The sequence below is a fragment of the Oncorhynchus mykiss genome, chromosome 16 (assembly GCF_013265735.2).
Source record: "Oncorhynchus mykiss isolate Arlee chromosome 16, USDA_OmykA_1.1, whole genome shotgun sequence".
NCBI classification, from domain to species: domain Eukaryota; kingdom Metazoa; phylum Chordata; class Actinopteri; order Salmoniformes; family Salmonidae; genus Oncorhynchus; species Oncorhynchus mykiss.
In genome coordinates, this window is record NC_048580.1 from 45670628 (window position 1) to 45684527 (window position 13900).

The following is a 13900-nucleotide window of genomic DNA, read 5'->3' on the forward strand; positions in this document are numbered from 1 at the left end:
CTTTAACCTCATAAATGCAAGCCATCAAAAGGACAATAGTTAGGCACAATCAATATTTAGGCTACTGTCAATCCATCATTGCCTCAACAACACCCTGTTATGGGACTGATTTCTGCCACACTGACATATAAATTATGTTGCATTATAGTCTACTGTAACAAGGCAGTTGGGAGCTCGGTAAGCCTACCAACAACCATGCTGTTGTTACAGAGCTCATCCACCTGTGCCAAACTGGTCCAGACCGCTTGGCCGAAGATGTAGTGCGCACAGCGCTTTGAAAATAAAATATTGGCTAAAGGGAAGTCATCGACTGCAACTGGATTTGTCCATCGCTGCTCTATAGCCGAGCCCACATAAATGATAAAATAAGAACCCACACCCATTCACTAGACTGGAGTAAACAGGGCAAGCCCAATGTACATCATCACCGCGTCGGTCAAAGTGCGCGCAAGATGACAGTTCGAGGCGGTGCTTTCAGGCTATGCTTTATTGCTCGGGAGGGGGACATTACTGAGTCGGGCGTGGGAGTCAGGCAATCTTTTCTATTCTATCTGGGTAAATGAAAGCTGACAACTAGACCACTTTATTGCAGCGTCCATCACAGACTGTCTCGGGCATCTTGCTGCGTCTAAAACTTTGAATTGTGCCCCCTCGCCGAGGAGCACTCCAACCCGCTCGAAGAAGAACGACGGCCGGACAACGCTCATCATCGCGAAATATAGGTAATTGACGCTCAAAACATCCCTCATTCAGTCACCCTGGCTGAAGTTCAATTCATCGTGTATGTCCGTTTATAACTTTGCGTACAAATTGCCTGTTAATGATTCGTTGCGCCGCTTATAAATGTGGGTAAGATACATATTTCAAGAGAGAGATTACACTATCCCTCGCCTCGCCCAACTGATCTCAGTTGGTTTCCTCGGTGGGCAAAACCTAGGCTACTTTTTGAGTGGCAGCCTACTCTGATACTAGTTTACATCTACAGCTTCATGGTCCCAGTGCTAAGTTTCTCCCCTTAACCTATAACTTAACCTTTAGACATGCTTGCTAGCCTGGAGGTTGCACAGGCAATGGGGTATAGCCTAGGATAGGCTAACCTACTACTATGATATAGCGGTGTTAAACTGTCACCTCTATATTATGGCTCAATATTGTAGACCAGACCGCTTACTTGTTCCACCTGTCTGTAGATAATGTTATCCCTCTATGTGATTTCTGATGCAAGGAGCCTTGTATGGGTGGAATATGTTGACATCCTTGCAAATATTTATCAATGCAGGATAATTGGTGGAAAAAATACAATTTGTCTCTTCAATTTATGTTCTTGTTATGAGAAGAACAAGCCTAGTTGTCACCTAAAACAGCTGACAAACCAACACATTGCTCAGCACACAACATAATCACACTTGCATCATTTAGAATTATGACTACTGCTGTTTGTACCTTCTGATATATGTTCATCAGGTTTCCTATACCATATTACATCTTTATGGGTAATGAAACCACAAACAGTCAACTTTCAATTTTGTAATTTGTGTAATTTTTGTCTAGACCTAATCCTATTGCCATCTCAATGGATTTTTTTATTTTTTATTGTAGTTTTTATTAAAATGTTTTAATAGTTTTTATTTATTTATTGTAAAGCAATTCAAAATATAATATAGAAAAACAAACAGACTATACAAACCAGTCTGGGGAATAAATACATTCTATAAAAACCTTATGCAAGTTACAAACATTCAACGTTTTAATAGCTTTTCTGTTGTGAGAAGATATTGTGTTTATTGTTCAATTTCATTCACAAAAATTATAAACAGAGTTTTTTGACTGATACATTTACATGTATGAATATGGCATTTAGCTGAAATAACAATGAGGTTGATTAAGAAGAAATACTTTGCTGTGCTTTGTATTTCAGTGTAGTGTCAGCATTTTCATTCAAACTAAGTGAGGTCATCAGTTCTTGTTAAAATGACCATTTCCTGGTTTCCCTCTACACTGAAGGAGAGGAAGACAAAAAAACATTCTGGAAATACTGGCTAGACTCCTATTCAAGTCATACTTATCAGATCATGCTGCACATGTAAATAATCACAGGAAAACATTGAGAGAGGCATTCCTGGTCAGGTCAACCTATTGGTTAATAAGCAAAAAGACAATTTCTACAGATCACAGACGCATCAGGAAGTGGGTCACACTGGGAAAGGAGCTTCTCTGTCTGTTGCAGAGAAATGAAATGAATCTAACCGGGTTCAATAGAGCTAGAGAGAGAGTGTGTGTGTGTGTGTAGGCCCTGCCCCCAACTTATTGTCTATCTGTCACCTGGGGCTGTATGGCAAATGGCCCATGAACACAAGAACACAACTCAAGGGCCAGTAGCCCTCCCCATGGAGGGGCCAAAATGTTGCTCTTTTTACACCAGTGGTGTCAAAATCAATCCATGGAGGGCCTAGAGCCTGCAGGTTTTTGTTTTCAGTAAAGACCTAGACAACCATGTGAGGGGAGTTCTTTACAAATGAGTGACCTTAAATCATCAATCAAGTACAAGGGAGGAGTGAAACCCGCAGACACTCAGCCCTCCATGGAATTAGTTTGACAAGTAGTCTACAGTATCCAAATGTAACAGTTTAGCTTCCGTCCCTCTCCTCGCCCCAGGGACCCTCTGCACACATCGACGACAGCCACCCTCGAAGCATCGTTACCCATCGTGCCACAATAGCCGCGGCCCTTGCAGAGCAAGGGGAACAACTACTTCAAGGTCTCAGAGCGAGTGAAGTCACCAATTGAAATGCTATTAGCGCGCACCCCGCTAACTAGCTAGCCTTTTCACATTGGTTACACAAAGGACTGACTTGAAATATCTGTTAGATACCAAACATGGATGCTATAGTGTTATTCTATCTGAAAGTTGATATCTAAAGATAACTTTGGTGCCATCTAAATGAATGTAATGATGTTTAATATACAGTACTAGTCAAAAGTTTGGACACCTACTCATTCAAGGGTTGTTCTTAATTTTTTTAATTATTTTCTACATTGTAGAATAATAGTGAAGACATCACCTATGAAATAACACATATGGAATCATGTAGTAACCAAAAAAGTGTTAAACAAATCAAAATATACTTTATATTCTTCAAAGTCGCCACCTTTTGCCTTTGACAGCTTTGCACACTCTTGGCATTCTCTCTACCAGTTTCACCTGGAAGGCGTTTCCAACAGTCTTGAAGGAGTTCCCACATATGCTGAGTACTTGTTGACTGCTTTTCCTTCACTCTGCGGTCCAACTCATCCCAAACCATCTCAGTTGGGTTGAGGTCGGATGATTGTAGAGGACAGGTCATCTGATGCAGCACTCCATCACTCTCTTTCTCGGTCAAATAGCCCTTACACAGCCTGGAGATGTTGTGTAACTAGATGGGATGGCGTATCGCAGCAGAATGCTGTGGTAGCCATGCTGGTTAAGTGTGCCTTGAATTCTAAATAAATTACAGACAGTGTCACCTGTAAAGCACCCACGCACCATCACGCCTCCTCCTCCATGCCTCATGGTGGGAACCACACATGCGGAAATCATCCGTTCACCTACTCTGTGTCTCACAAAGACATGGCAGTTGGAACCAAAAATCATTAATTTGGACTCATCAGACCAAAGGACAGATTTCCCCCAGTCTAATGTCCATTGCTTGTGTTTCTTGACCCAAGCAAGTCTCTTCTCCTCATTGGTGTCCTTTTAGTAGTAGTTTATTTGCAGCAATTTGACCATGAAAGCCTGATTCACGCAGTCTCTTCTGAACAGTTGATGATGAGATGTGTCTGTTACTTGAACTTTGTGAAGCATTTATTTGGGCTGCAATTTCTGAGGCTGGTAACTCTAATGAACTAACCCTATGCAGCAGAGGTAACTCTGGGTCTTCCTTTCCTGTGGTGGTCCTCATGAGAGCCAGTTTCATCATAGCGCTTGATCGTTTTTGCGACTGCACTTGAAGAAACGTTCAAAGTTCTTGAAATGTTCCGTATTGACTGACCTTCGTGTCTTAAAGTAATGATGGATTGTCGTTTCTCTGCTTATTTGAGCTGTTCTTGTCATAATATGGACTTGGTCTTTTACCAAATAGGACTATCTTTTGTATATCACCCCTACCTGTGACAACAAAACTGATTGGTGACTACCTCATGAAGCTGGTTGAGAGAATGCCAAGAGTGTGCAAAGCTGTCATCAAAGCAAAGGGTGGCTACTTTGAAAAATCTCATATAAAACATATTTTGATTTGTTTAATTAACACTTGGTCACTACATGATTCCGTACGTGTTATTTCATAGTTTTGATGTCTTCACTATTATTCTACAATGTAGAAAATAGTAAAAAATAAAGAAAAACCCTTGAATGAGTAGGTGTGTCCAAACTTTTGACTGGTACTGTATCTTTGTGGTAATTTTTACTCTGCTCAGAGTAAACATCTCTGTTGTACTCAGCCCACCCCCTTAGGTTATCACACCTAGTTGTGATCCCCTTTCAAGAGGATGTTGGCTGGCTCTATCTGATTGGATATCTTAGTTGTTTTACTTTTGGTTTGGTCTATGGTTGGTCAACAATTGATTTTGAATATAAACAAGTCTGATCTAGTATAAATGGAATGAAGGTCTTTTTTTTCTCTCTTGCCCTGCTATCACCCTACTGCACGTGTCAAACTCATTCCAAGGTGGGCCGAGTGTGCGTGTTTCCTCTCCTCCCTTGGATTTGATTGATAAATGAAGGTCACTGATTAGTAAGGAACTCCCCTCACCTGGTTGTCTAGGTCTTAATTGAAAGGACAAAAACAAAAACCAGTAGACACTAGGCCCTCCATGGAATGAGTTTGACACCCTTTCCCTCCAGAAAAGGTTGAAAATACTCCTCTTATAGACTGTTTGGCCTGAGCAGGTGTGTTTAGTTCATGCTATGTCTTGCACCGTTTAAGATCTACATGCCTAGAATTATGCTTTTGCCTAGAATTATGCTTTTGCCAGTAATGCCTTGTAACTCATGGTTTCGCCTTGTATTATGGTACTCAGTCATCCTACAATCTTAATTAGATACTTGCATTGTTATTTGCTTCTCATGAACATTACTTGATCTTAGTCAGCTAAATTAAAAATAATACTTGATTGCACATTGTTTAACTATAATATTAAATGGCGGGATAGTCAAATGAATGAAATGTCGATTGTTAAATATTAGTTATCCCTGTGTTTGTGTTTTTCCAATTGACAGCGTGATTAGGAAACAATAAAAATACATGTAATTTGCTCCCTGTGCACAGATTGTGCAGTTCAATGGTTTTATGAAGGCAGGCGTACAGTAACAGAGGAGAAAATGTCCTCCAAACACGTAGCAACGCTCAGAGAGTGAAAGTGGCGTGGTTACAGAAGGGAAGGGTGCACGCTCACAAGTCCAGGCCGGGTTTGTGTTTCGTCTGTATTCGAAGCACCACAGTGTTCCACGGGACTGCCTCCACCCACAGCCTGTTGCGTACATTTTTTATGGATGTCAAAAGAGTGATGGGCCATACACTCATTGTTTGGTAGAAATAAAAAATGAAAAGGCAACAAGCTGTGTCTCGCCCACATTTGACAGAAATGTGTGATTCATGCATAGGAGCCATAGTATGTTTTTCCACTCAGACAAACCCTGCCTGACATCTGACATTTGTTGTCTCAAATATAATTACATTTCTGTAAATGTAATAACTTGATTAGTAATCTGATCTGACATTAGAAATTGTGCTCAATTCAGATAATGTACAAGAAAGATACTGTCGGTGCAATAGGAAGACTAAACAAGTAAAGGTTGAAGTTCCAGGAACACAAACTTCATTATCAAGAATTTTCACTCCAGCTCTGTTGTCAACACTCAACAAAAAAATATTTTTTTATTTTGTATGAAACCTGAGAAGTGACCTCATGAGTAAAGGGTCCATTTTTAGAGTGAGGGAGTATTCCCCGCTCACAGCATGAGTCACAGTACAAGCATCTGCATGTGGAATGCAATCTAGTCTGTGTGGCCTTTTAGTTTAGAGGGGTAGAGCTGAGTAGCGTGGGAGGAGAGGCGTGGGCGCAGGGGAACACTCATAGCGGCTGGCTGGCTGGGCTGAGGTCTCCCCCCGCCCTCCCTCCCTGGTCCACTCCTGTCAGTCACCCGTGAAAATGCGCTGACGGACCGCAGCTGACAGGGAAACACTTTCCATAGCAACCAAGCATGCCCTTCCTTCCCTCTGTTAACCTACCTGATGTAATCTCTATAGATCATCTAGGTTGATGCCGAAAATATTTTGGTTTCTATTGAAAAACAACTAGCTATGACAAGTATGAGGCATGCTGACAGTGCAAAGCAAACGACTGTTTTTCAACCACAAAATTTGAACAAAAGTTTAAGATTGGTTGTTGCTCTCTAGCCTAACTGTTACAAAACAGTAGATTTCCTTGGCAAGGGGTGTGGGCGTCTCGACAGCTTGCATGCATGGAAAAAGTTAATCCCCACAGCTATACCTTGAAACTAACCTTGTAAGGATGGACTGCCTATATGTAAACTATAGGTTATATACACTGAATATAAGAAGGATAATTAGGATACCTACTGCACTGCAATATGGTAAAGAAAATATATGTAGTTTTATAATCTATACCTGCGCAGAGAAAAACAAAATGTACACAGATCCTCTCCTGAACTCCCTTATGACTTCATCTGCTTGCATCACAAAATTCAATGTATATTTCCAAGTACAGATGAATAATCAGTAATGTTGAATTGATTGCTGGAAATTGTACCAAATAATTGCCTAGCCCAGGAAGGGACAGGTGGCTGCTTGTATACACAGGAGTATAAAGAACACAGGGTCATTCCATTTTATTTCAGCAAGCCATGACACCCACCAGCTCAGATCGTTCTGAAATGGTTTCTGTCGTTAAAAACAGATAAGCATTCCTGCAACATTATTTTGTTGAAAGACAATTTGAGCTAATTGATTGCACCCAAATTGGCAATTTCAATTTATAGGATTCATATAATATTCAACAAATATAGTACCCAACATTCGATTTGGACCAAACCTCTTCTTAACAATGATTAAGATGTGAGGAATCCAATAAGAATTGTTCAAAGCCACCCACAGACACCCCCAAACCCCACAAAGCCCCACCCAATGTCCAGAATACAGTATCTGTTCTCTGTTTGAAAAGTAGTATGAAGCTGCGGTTTGGAGTATAGTTTATTCATACTATTATGTATTCTCAGTGAATATTGTGATGTTTTCTTCCCCCTATTCAGAGAAATTAGCCATTGAAGTAGCTTGTATTTTTCCCCATAAATTAATGTGAAAGTACCAGGTTTTGCCCAATAGATACTGTTTTTCCTGCTACTGCCACACCCTTTTATACATTTTTGCTGGTCTCTTGTGTTTACTAAATGATAACAACCTTTTTATTGAAACTTGAAGAAGAAAAATAAAATAAATGGGGTGGCAAGTAGCCTAGTTTTTACAGCGTTGGACTAGTAACCAAAAGGTTTTAAGATCGAATCCCCGTGCTGACAAAGTAAAAATCTGCCATTCTGCCCCTGAACAAGGCAGTTAACCCCCTGTTCCTAGGCCGTCATTGAAAATAAGAATTTGTTCTTAACTGACTTGCCTAGTTAAATAAAGGTAAAATACAAACTGTTGTGCTCACAATTCGAGCAAAACCTCCTTGAAACAATTCAGTTGGTACTTCTCTTATACTTAATCTGTGTCCAGGAAACAACCCTGTAGGTGTTGTTTATTCCCTTAAAAAAGTCTGGATTAGAACAAGCAAACCATTAGGCTACAGCAGTGCTTATGGTCTGCAACTAAGGGTCTTCAATGGTAAAATTCACAAACACACACTATGTGGTGTTTTGCAGTGGTAATGGTATTGGGTTAGATTTAATGGTAACTGTCACTAAACACACAACATATAAAAATGTTTTCTAATAATGGTATTTAAAACATAAGACTGCCATGCAATGGTTTATAATTGTATTATATTATTAGGGTTGTCACAACAGTCACTAGGCCATTTCTCCATAACACGTTTGGGCTTAGTTGGAAGAGTCTTCATATGAGAATTGCAACATAGAAGCTCTTTGAGAGGTCTATCCCTATTTCTTTGAACTATTCAAGGATGGAGTATTAGTTGCTAAGAGAAGGACGAACTGAATTTCTTTCATGGAGGACTGGCTTGACTTGTTATGACCTAATTTATTTTAATCACAAGTAAAAATGTAATCGATTTAATAAACACAAGAACAGCAAAATGGATAGTAGGGTAGCAGGAACAGTGGTGTCTAGTGGGCAAAACCGGATACGTTCACACTAATTTATGGGGAAAATGCCAGCTACTTCAATGGCAAATTTTTATGAACAATTTTTATTTTTTTGACCAAATTCACTGAGAATTACATAGTATGATTAAACAATACTCCAAGCTGCAGCTTAGATACTACTTGACCAACATAGAGAACTGATACTGTGTACTGGCCATTGGAGTGGGCTCCATGTGGAGTTTGGGGGGTTCCATGGGTGGATTTTGACCATTTATTTAGATTCCTCATGACATTGTTAAGAAGAGGTTTTGTACAAATCAGATGTTGGGCACCATATTTATTGAATAGTATATGAATCCTATAAATTGAAATTGCAATTTTGTGTGCAATTAGCTTAATTTATCAGAGTTAAAACATTTTCAGCAAAATAATGTTTCAGGCATGCCCATCTTATCTGTTTCCAACTACAGAAACCATTTCAGCACAATCTGAGATGGTGGGTGTCGAAATCCTCTTTCTTGTGCTTTTTGAGGTGGAATGACTCCACGGGCAGATAAGAACCTGCTGAGGTTTCTGTTGTGCCTTGATAGATGGTTGCCTGGATCTCCCCCTTTCAGCTCTACCAATCTACTCCCATGTTCAGCACAATCCTGACCTGTAGGGGTGAGGTAAGGTTAGGATGGGGTGGCTCATGATGGGGGCCAATTTCGACTTAGTGCGTTTGCATATATATATATCACATGTTGTTCTGTTTGTTAGTGATTTCCAGTCTGCATGTAAAAATCCTGCATGCAAATATAATATCTGATCAGGAAGTAGTGAATCAGATTTGACCCAGGTTGCCCTGGCCTAAATTATGTCAGACAAGGGTGGTACATCGTCTGTCCGACATGAGGGAATAGAGACATGCATATGTCAGCGTATTGCTTTGAAGGGCATGCAGAACTGCCATCTGCCTTGTTGCCACAGGCAAGGCAAGGGAAGAAGCCTAAAACTGGATTTTCCATGTGTTGTTTAGAAGCACTACTTTAGTATGCTCTTTGAGATGTTTTGATTATCTGCTTTCAAATGAGCAGAAATTAGCAATTCAAATTTAATTTGATAGATTATTTGAACTGTATAGTAAGGCCCTAACTGGTATCCAAAACGTTGCATGATGTGCAGTATAAAATAAGTCCTTGTAGTTCTTTTTAAAAGCCTGCCACATCAACAAATGGCACTTTCCTGTCAATTCTCTCCTCTCAACTGATTGGCTGCCTAAACAAAACTGCTAGGCAACGCTGCTAACCTTTTTGAGGGGAATTAAGAAGGGACAACGTGACCCTTTGTTAGCACAGAGAGATTGTGGTTCCACGTCACATTGAACGTGGGCATTTAGGAGTTTATTATTTTTCAGCATTACCCCATGACTGACAGACTTTTGATTGCTGTAGATATAATACTGACTGTCTGACCTATACTCCCGTAGTGCTGTTAGGTACTGGGACAATAACCCATTTTAAAATGGAGATGATTTATTACATTATTTTATGATTTGATCCAAAAATGGCTGTTCTTTTGGTTGATATGAAGAGAGAAATTGTGGATGGAGAGCTACAAAGATGAAAAGGTTGACACTTGCCAGACTATTTCAGGAAGAGGTGTTAGATTTTACAGAGCAACGCATGCAAATTGATGAATGAATAGAAAACTGGGTCAGACAACACTCTGAAAAAAGCTTTGGGGAGACTAAAACTCTTGAGACGTATAATGTCTCTGGTGTGTCTGTGGCCTGATACTGCTTATGCAGAGCTTGTACTGGGCCCACGGGGCATTCTAAAGTACAAAATGCTCCTTGAAGCTGCTTATGCTTGTCAGCTTAGGACTGGGCTACTGTGCATTTGTTTGCTCGTTGTTACATCAACAATGTCATTTGAAACATGGGAGTGGAAAGACAGGTGTTTTTGAAACATTTGCTCTGAACACTATTAACATAATGACTGGAGATGACTAAAGGACACCGAGGGTATTTGCAAGCCAATGCTGGTGTTGAACTATGTGGTTCATGCCAATTTGCAGATGTAAATTTTGTGGGTTTTAACAGGCCGTTGCTGACCTGTTTGCATGGTGTGATGATCTGAAGCGCCTTTTCTAAACAAAGCCCTTGCCTTGTGAGTTACTACCTAGCACTGTTATGTTCAGCTTACAATTCTGGTTTGATGTCTGAGCCGCCTCCATTTCACATTCACGCAGCAGAAGACTGATGTAACTCGTTCTCCTCTCCTCTCGCCCTTTTCTGCACCGGCGGTATGTGCAGACGCAGGCAGCATGTCCGCCCCCACAGACCCAGAGGTGAAGGAGCTGAACCCAGTCGACTTCATCCAGCTACAGCAGTACATTGACTGTGAGTACATGCAGGCAGGAAGCCTCCTCAGCCCTGCATCGCCTTCCCCTTACACCCACACGCTCTCATATGTGGAAGTGGTGATGACTGTCTCTTACTAAGTATCTGCAAAACGTTGCCGCATTGGGCCCACAATTTTTCTTGGTAGATCTCTGGATTCAGACATTTTGTGAACCTCAATTTGAAGGAAAATGAAGGAATAGAAAACTGGATTTCTTATCCTAGTGTCTGTTATCCATTTGAATGCCGTAATACATCTGTCATGTAATACACATTTCATGTTGCTATGTAGAATATTATATATTTGTAGTTTCTGCCTACAGAAAGTGTTCATACCCCTTGACTTAATCCACATTTTATTGTTACAGCCTGAATTCAAAGCAGATTTTTTTTCTTCCTCACCCATCAACACACAATAATACCCCGTAATGACAAAGTGAAAATATGTTTTTAGAAATGTTTGCATATTTTATTGAAAATTAAATATCTAATTAATATATCCCTGAGTCAATACTGTGTAGAAGCACCTTTGGTGGCGATTATAGCTTTGCGTTGTCTTGGGTATCAGCTTCGCACATCTAGATTTGGGGGTTTTCTCCCATTCTTTCTTGCAGATTTTGTCAAGCTTTTATTAAATTAGATGGGGAGCGGCAGTGAACAGCAATCTTCAAATTTCAAAGGGATTCAAGTCTGGGCTTTGGCTGGGCCACTCAAGGACTTTCACATTCTTGTTCTGTAGCCATTCCATCGTTGCTTTGGCTGTATGCTTGGAGTCATTGTCCTGTTGGAACGTAAATCTTTTCCCCATTCTGTTGTTTGCACTCTGAAGAAGGTTCTCATCAAGGATTTGCCTGTATTTGGGTCCATTTATTGTTCCCTCTATCCTTACCAGTCTCGGAGTCCCTGCCGCTGAAAAGCATCCCCATAGCATGATGCTGCCACCACCATGCTTCACGGTAGGGATGATGTTAGACAGGTGATGAGCTGTGCCTGTTTTTTTTTCCAGACACAGCACTTTGCATTCAGGTCATATAGGAACATTTTTGTCTCATCAGACGACAATCTTTTGCATTATGCTCTGTATTTCACCTGCATTTTTGCAAACTCCAGGCGTGCTGTCGTGACTTTTTCTCAGGAGTGGCTTCCATCTGGCCACTCTCCCATAAAGCCCAGATTGGTGAAGTACTGTAGAGACTGTTTTCCTTCTGGCATGTTCTCCCATCTCAGCCAAGGAACTCTGTAGTTACGTCAGATATAGACCTCATCATAATTCGATCTCGGCGGATGGTTCCTTGGACTTCATGGTGTAGTTTCTGCTCTGACATGCACCGTCAACTGTGGGACCTTATATAGACAGGTCTAGATCAAGTCCAAACAATTGAATTGGCCACAGGTGTACTCCAATCAAGTTGTAGTGACATCTCAAGGATGATCAAAAGAAACTGGATGCACCTGAGCTCAATTTGGAGTGTTATAGCAAAGGGGTGTGAGTACTTTCATTTTCAATACATTTGCACACATTCTAAAAACAAGTTTCACTTTGTCATTATGCGGTATTGTGTGTAGATGGGAGAGGGGGGGAAATGAATACATATTTAATTCAGGCTGTAACACAACAAAATGTGTAATAAGTCAAGGGGTATGCATGCTAACTTATAGTAATACTTATAGTTTCTGATTCTATACTCATTCTCTGTAACAATCAGTACTTAGACTTTCATGTTTGTAGTACTCTACAATAAGAGTGTGTGTGTCCTGTGTGTCTCTTCTCCTCCCAGACTGCACGCTGAAGGTTAAAGATGTGCTGAGGGAATTTGATGCAGATGGCAGGCTGGCCCAGCACAGACATGGAGAGGTGAGAGTAAACCATGGCCAGGTTGATATCGACCCAACCACAACTCATGTCTGCTCTCAGTCCCTCTTGATAAATGTCTGTGGTACATTACTACATTAATACACAGTTTGCCGTGACATTTGAGAGTGATTGTTATGCTCATGTGATACCCATTGGATTTTCTTTTTAGAAAATCTATTAAAATTTAAACATAAATCATGTTGATGAATATGACATGACTACCTAAGAGTGCTGTATATAAATCAAATCAATTAGGAGAGAATTGTCTTCAGGGGTTGATGGATTTTTGCAAACCACTGAAGTTACTAATGGAAATTACCTCTTCAAATCGTGCCAATTCTGCAAGTTCCCTGACTGACGTTGTGCTGGCATCATGCAGAGTAAGCCATTAGGTGATTTAACGGGACAGGTTTTCCAATATTGACGATATCAGCAGTTGGATTTGCCAAATAATTAGGCTAAATCCAATCTTCTCTCATAAGATGGATAAAAACAACACATAGCATCTAGGACTTACGGACTTATGGGGAAGCGATGGGTTACAGAACAGAAAGACGGATATTTCTCAGTGAGGATGATGAGAAAGAAGCAGCGACTCTCGAAGTAGAGTCATTAAGTGGAAAATCTGACTAAAAGCATGGATCATTATGGTTATGTACTGTGTACTCTTAACCCCAATTGCCCCCTGTAAGTCGCTCTGGATAAGAGGGTCTGCTAAATGACTCAAATGTTGTTTTGTTTTTTTATTTTAAAAAAATGTCTTGACCAAATCCCCTCATCATTGTAACATCTAGGAATTATTATTATTTGCACCCAAATCACTCTGTCCTAAATCAGAATGTTTTGACAAGAATCATGAGATCTCTGTCATCTTCCCATTTGATTGATTGATCATTTGAATTATTGATTGATTGATTGATTGATTGATATCCCATCCTCTGCTGCAGTGTATCAATGAGGAGGGCTTCCGTCTCTTCCTGAAGACCTATCTGGAGGTGGAGGACTTCCCTAAGGATCTCTGCCAGCGCCTCTTTCGATCCTTCCAGAGCGGAACTGAACCTGACGGGCAGGACAATGCTAGTACGTTTATTTATCCCTCGCTTAGACGCATATTATTGTCTGACTATAGTCAGCAGTTTCACTATTCTCGGCGCTAGTTCATTTGTCAAAGTCCACAGGCTGCACGTGATTAGGTGTGCTCTATGTGTTAACTTCCCCCTCCTCCTTTAAACCTCTCTCTCTCATAGAAGAGGTATTTTTGAAGGACGTTTCGTGTTACTTCTCCCTGTTGGAGGATGGCCAGCCCAGAGACAAGCTGGAGTGTGAGTCTTGATCCTGTTTTCTC

The 13900-nt window shown here is 40.6% G+C and overlaps 1 protein-coding gene across 3 annotated transcripts in view; it reads left to right on the forward strand.

The window, feature by feature from the left end:
• The first annotated feature begins 400 nt into the window (after window positions 1-400).
• The window catches only part of LOC110492113 (diacylglycerol kinase alpha), a 31256-nt gene continuing 17756 nt past the window's right edge, over window positions 401-13900 (forward strand). The window contains exons 1-5 of one of the 3 annotated variants that reach the window (XM_036947043.1): window positions 401-722; window positions 10614-10700; window positions 12479-12555; window positions 13503-13635; window positions 13803-13877. In XM_036947043.1, coding sequence (XP_036802938.1) covers window positions 10625-10700; window positions 12479-12555; window positions 13503-13635; window positions 13803-13877 — 361 coding nt within the window. In that variant the 5' untranslated portion in view covers window positions 401-722; window positions 10614-10624. Of the gene's footprint in view, window positions 723-10408; window positions 10468-10613; window positions 10701-12478; window positions 12556-13502; window positions 13636-13802; window positions 13878-13900 lie in introns of those variants that run through there. The other 2 variants (XM_021566142.2, XM_036947042.1) reach the window with 2 other exon arrangements.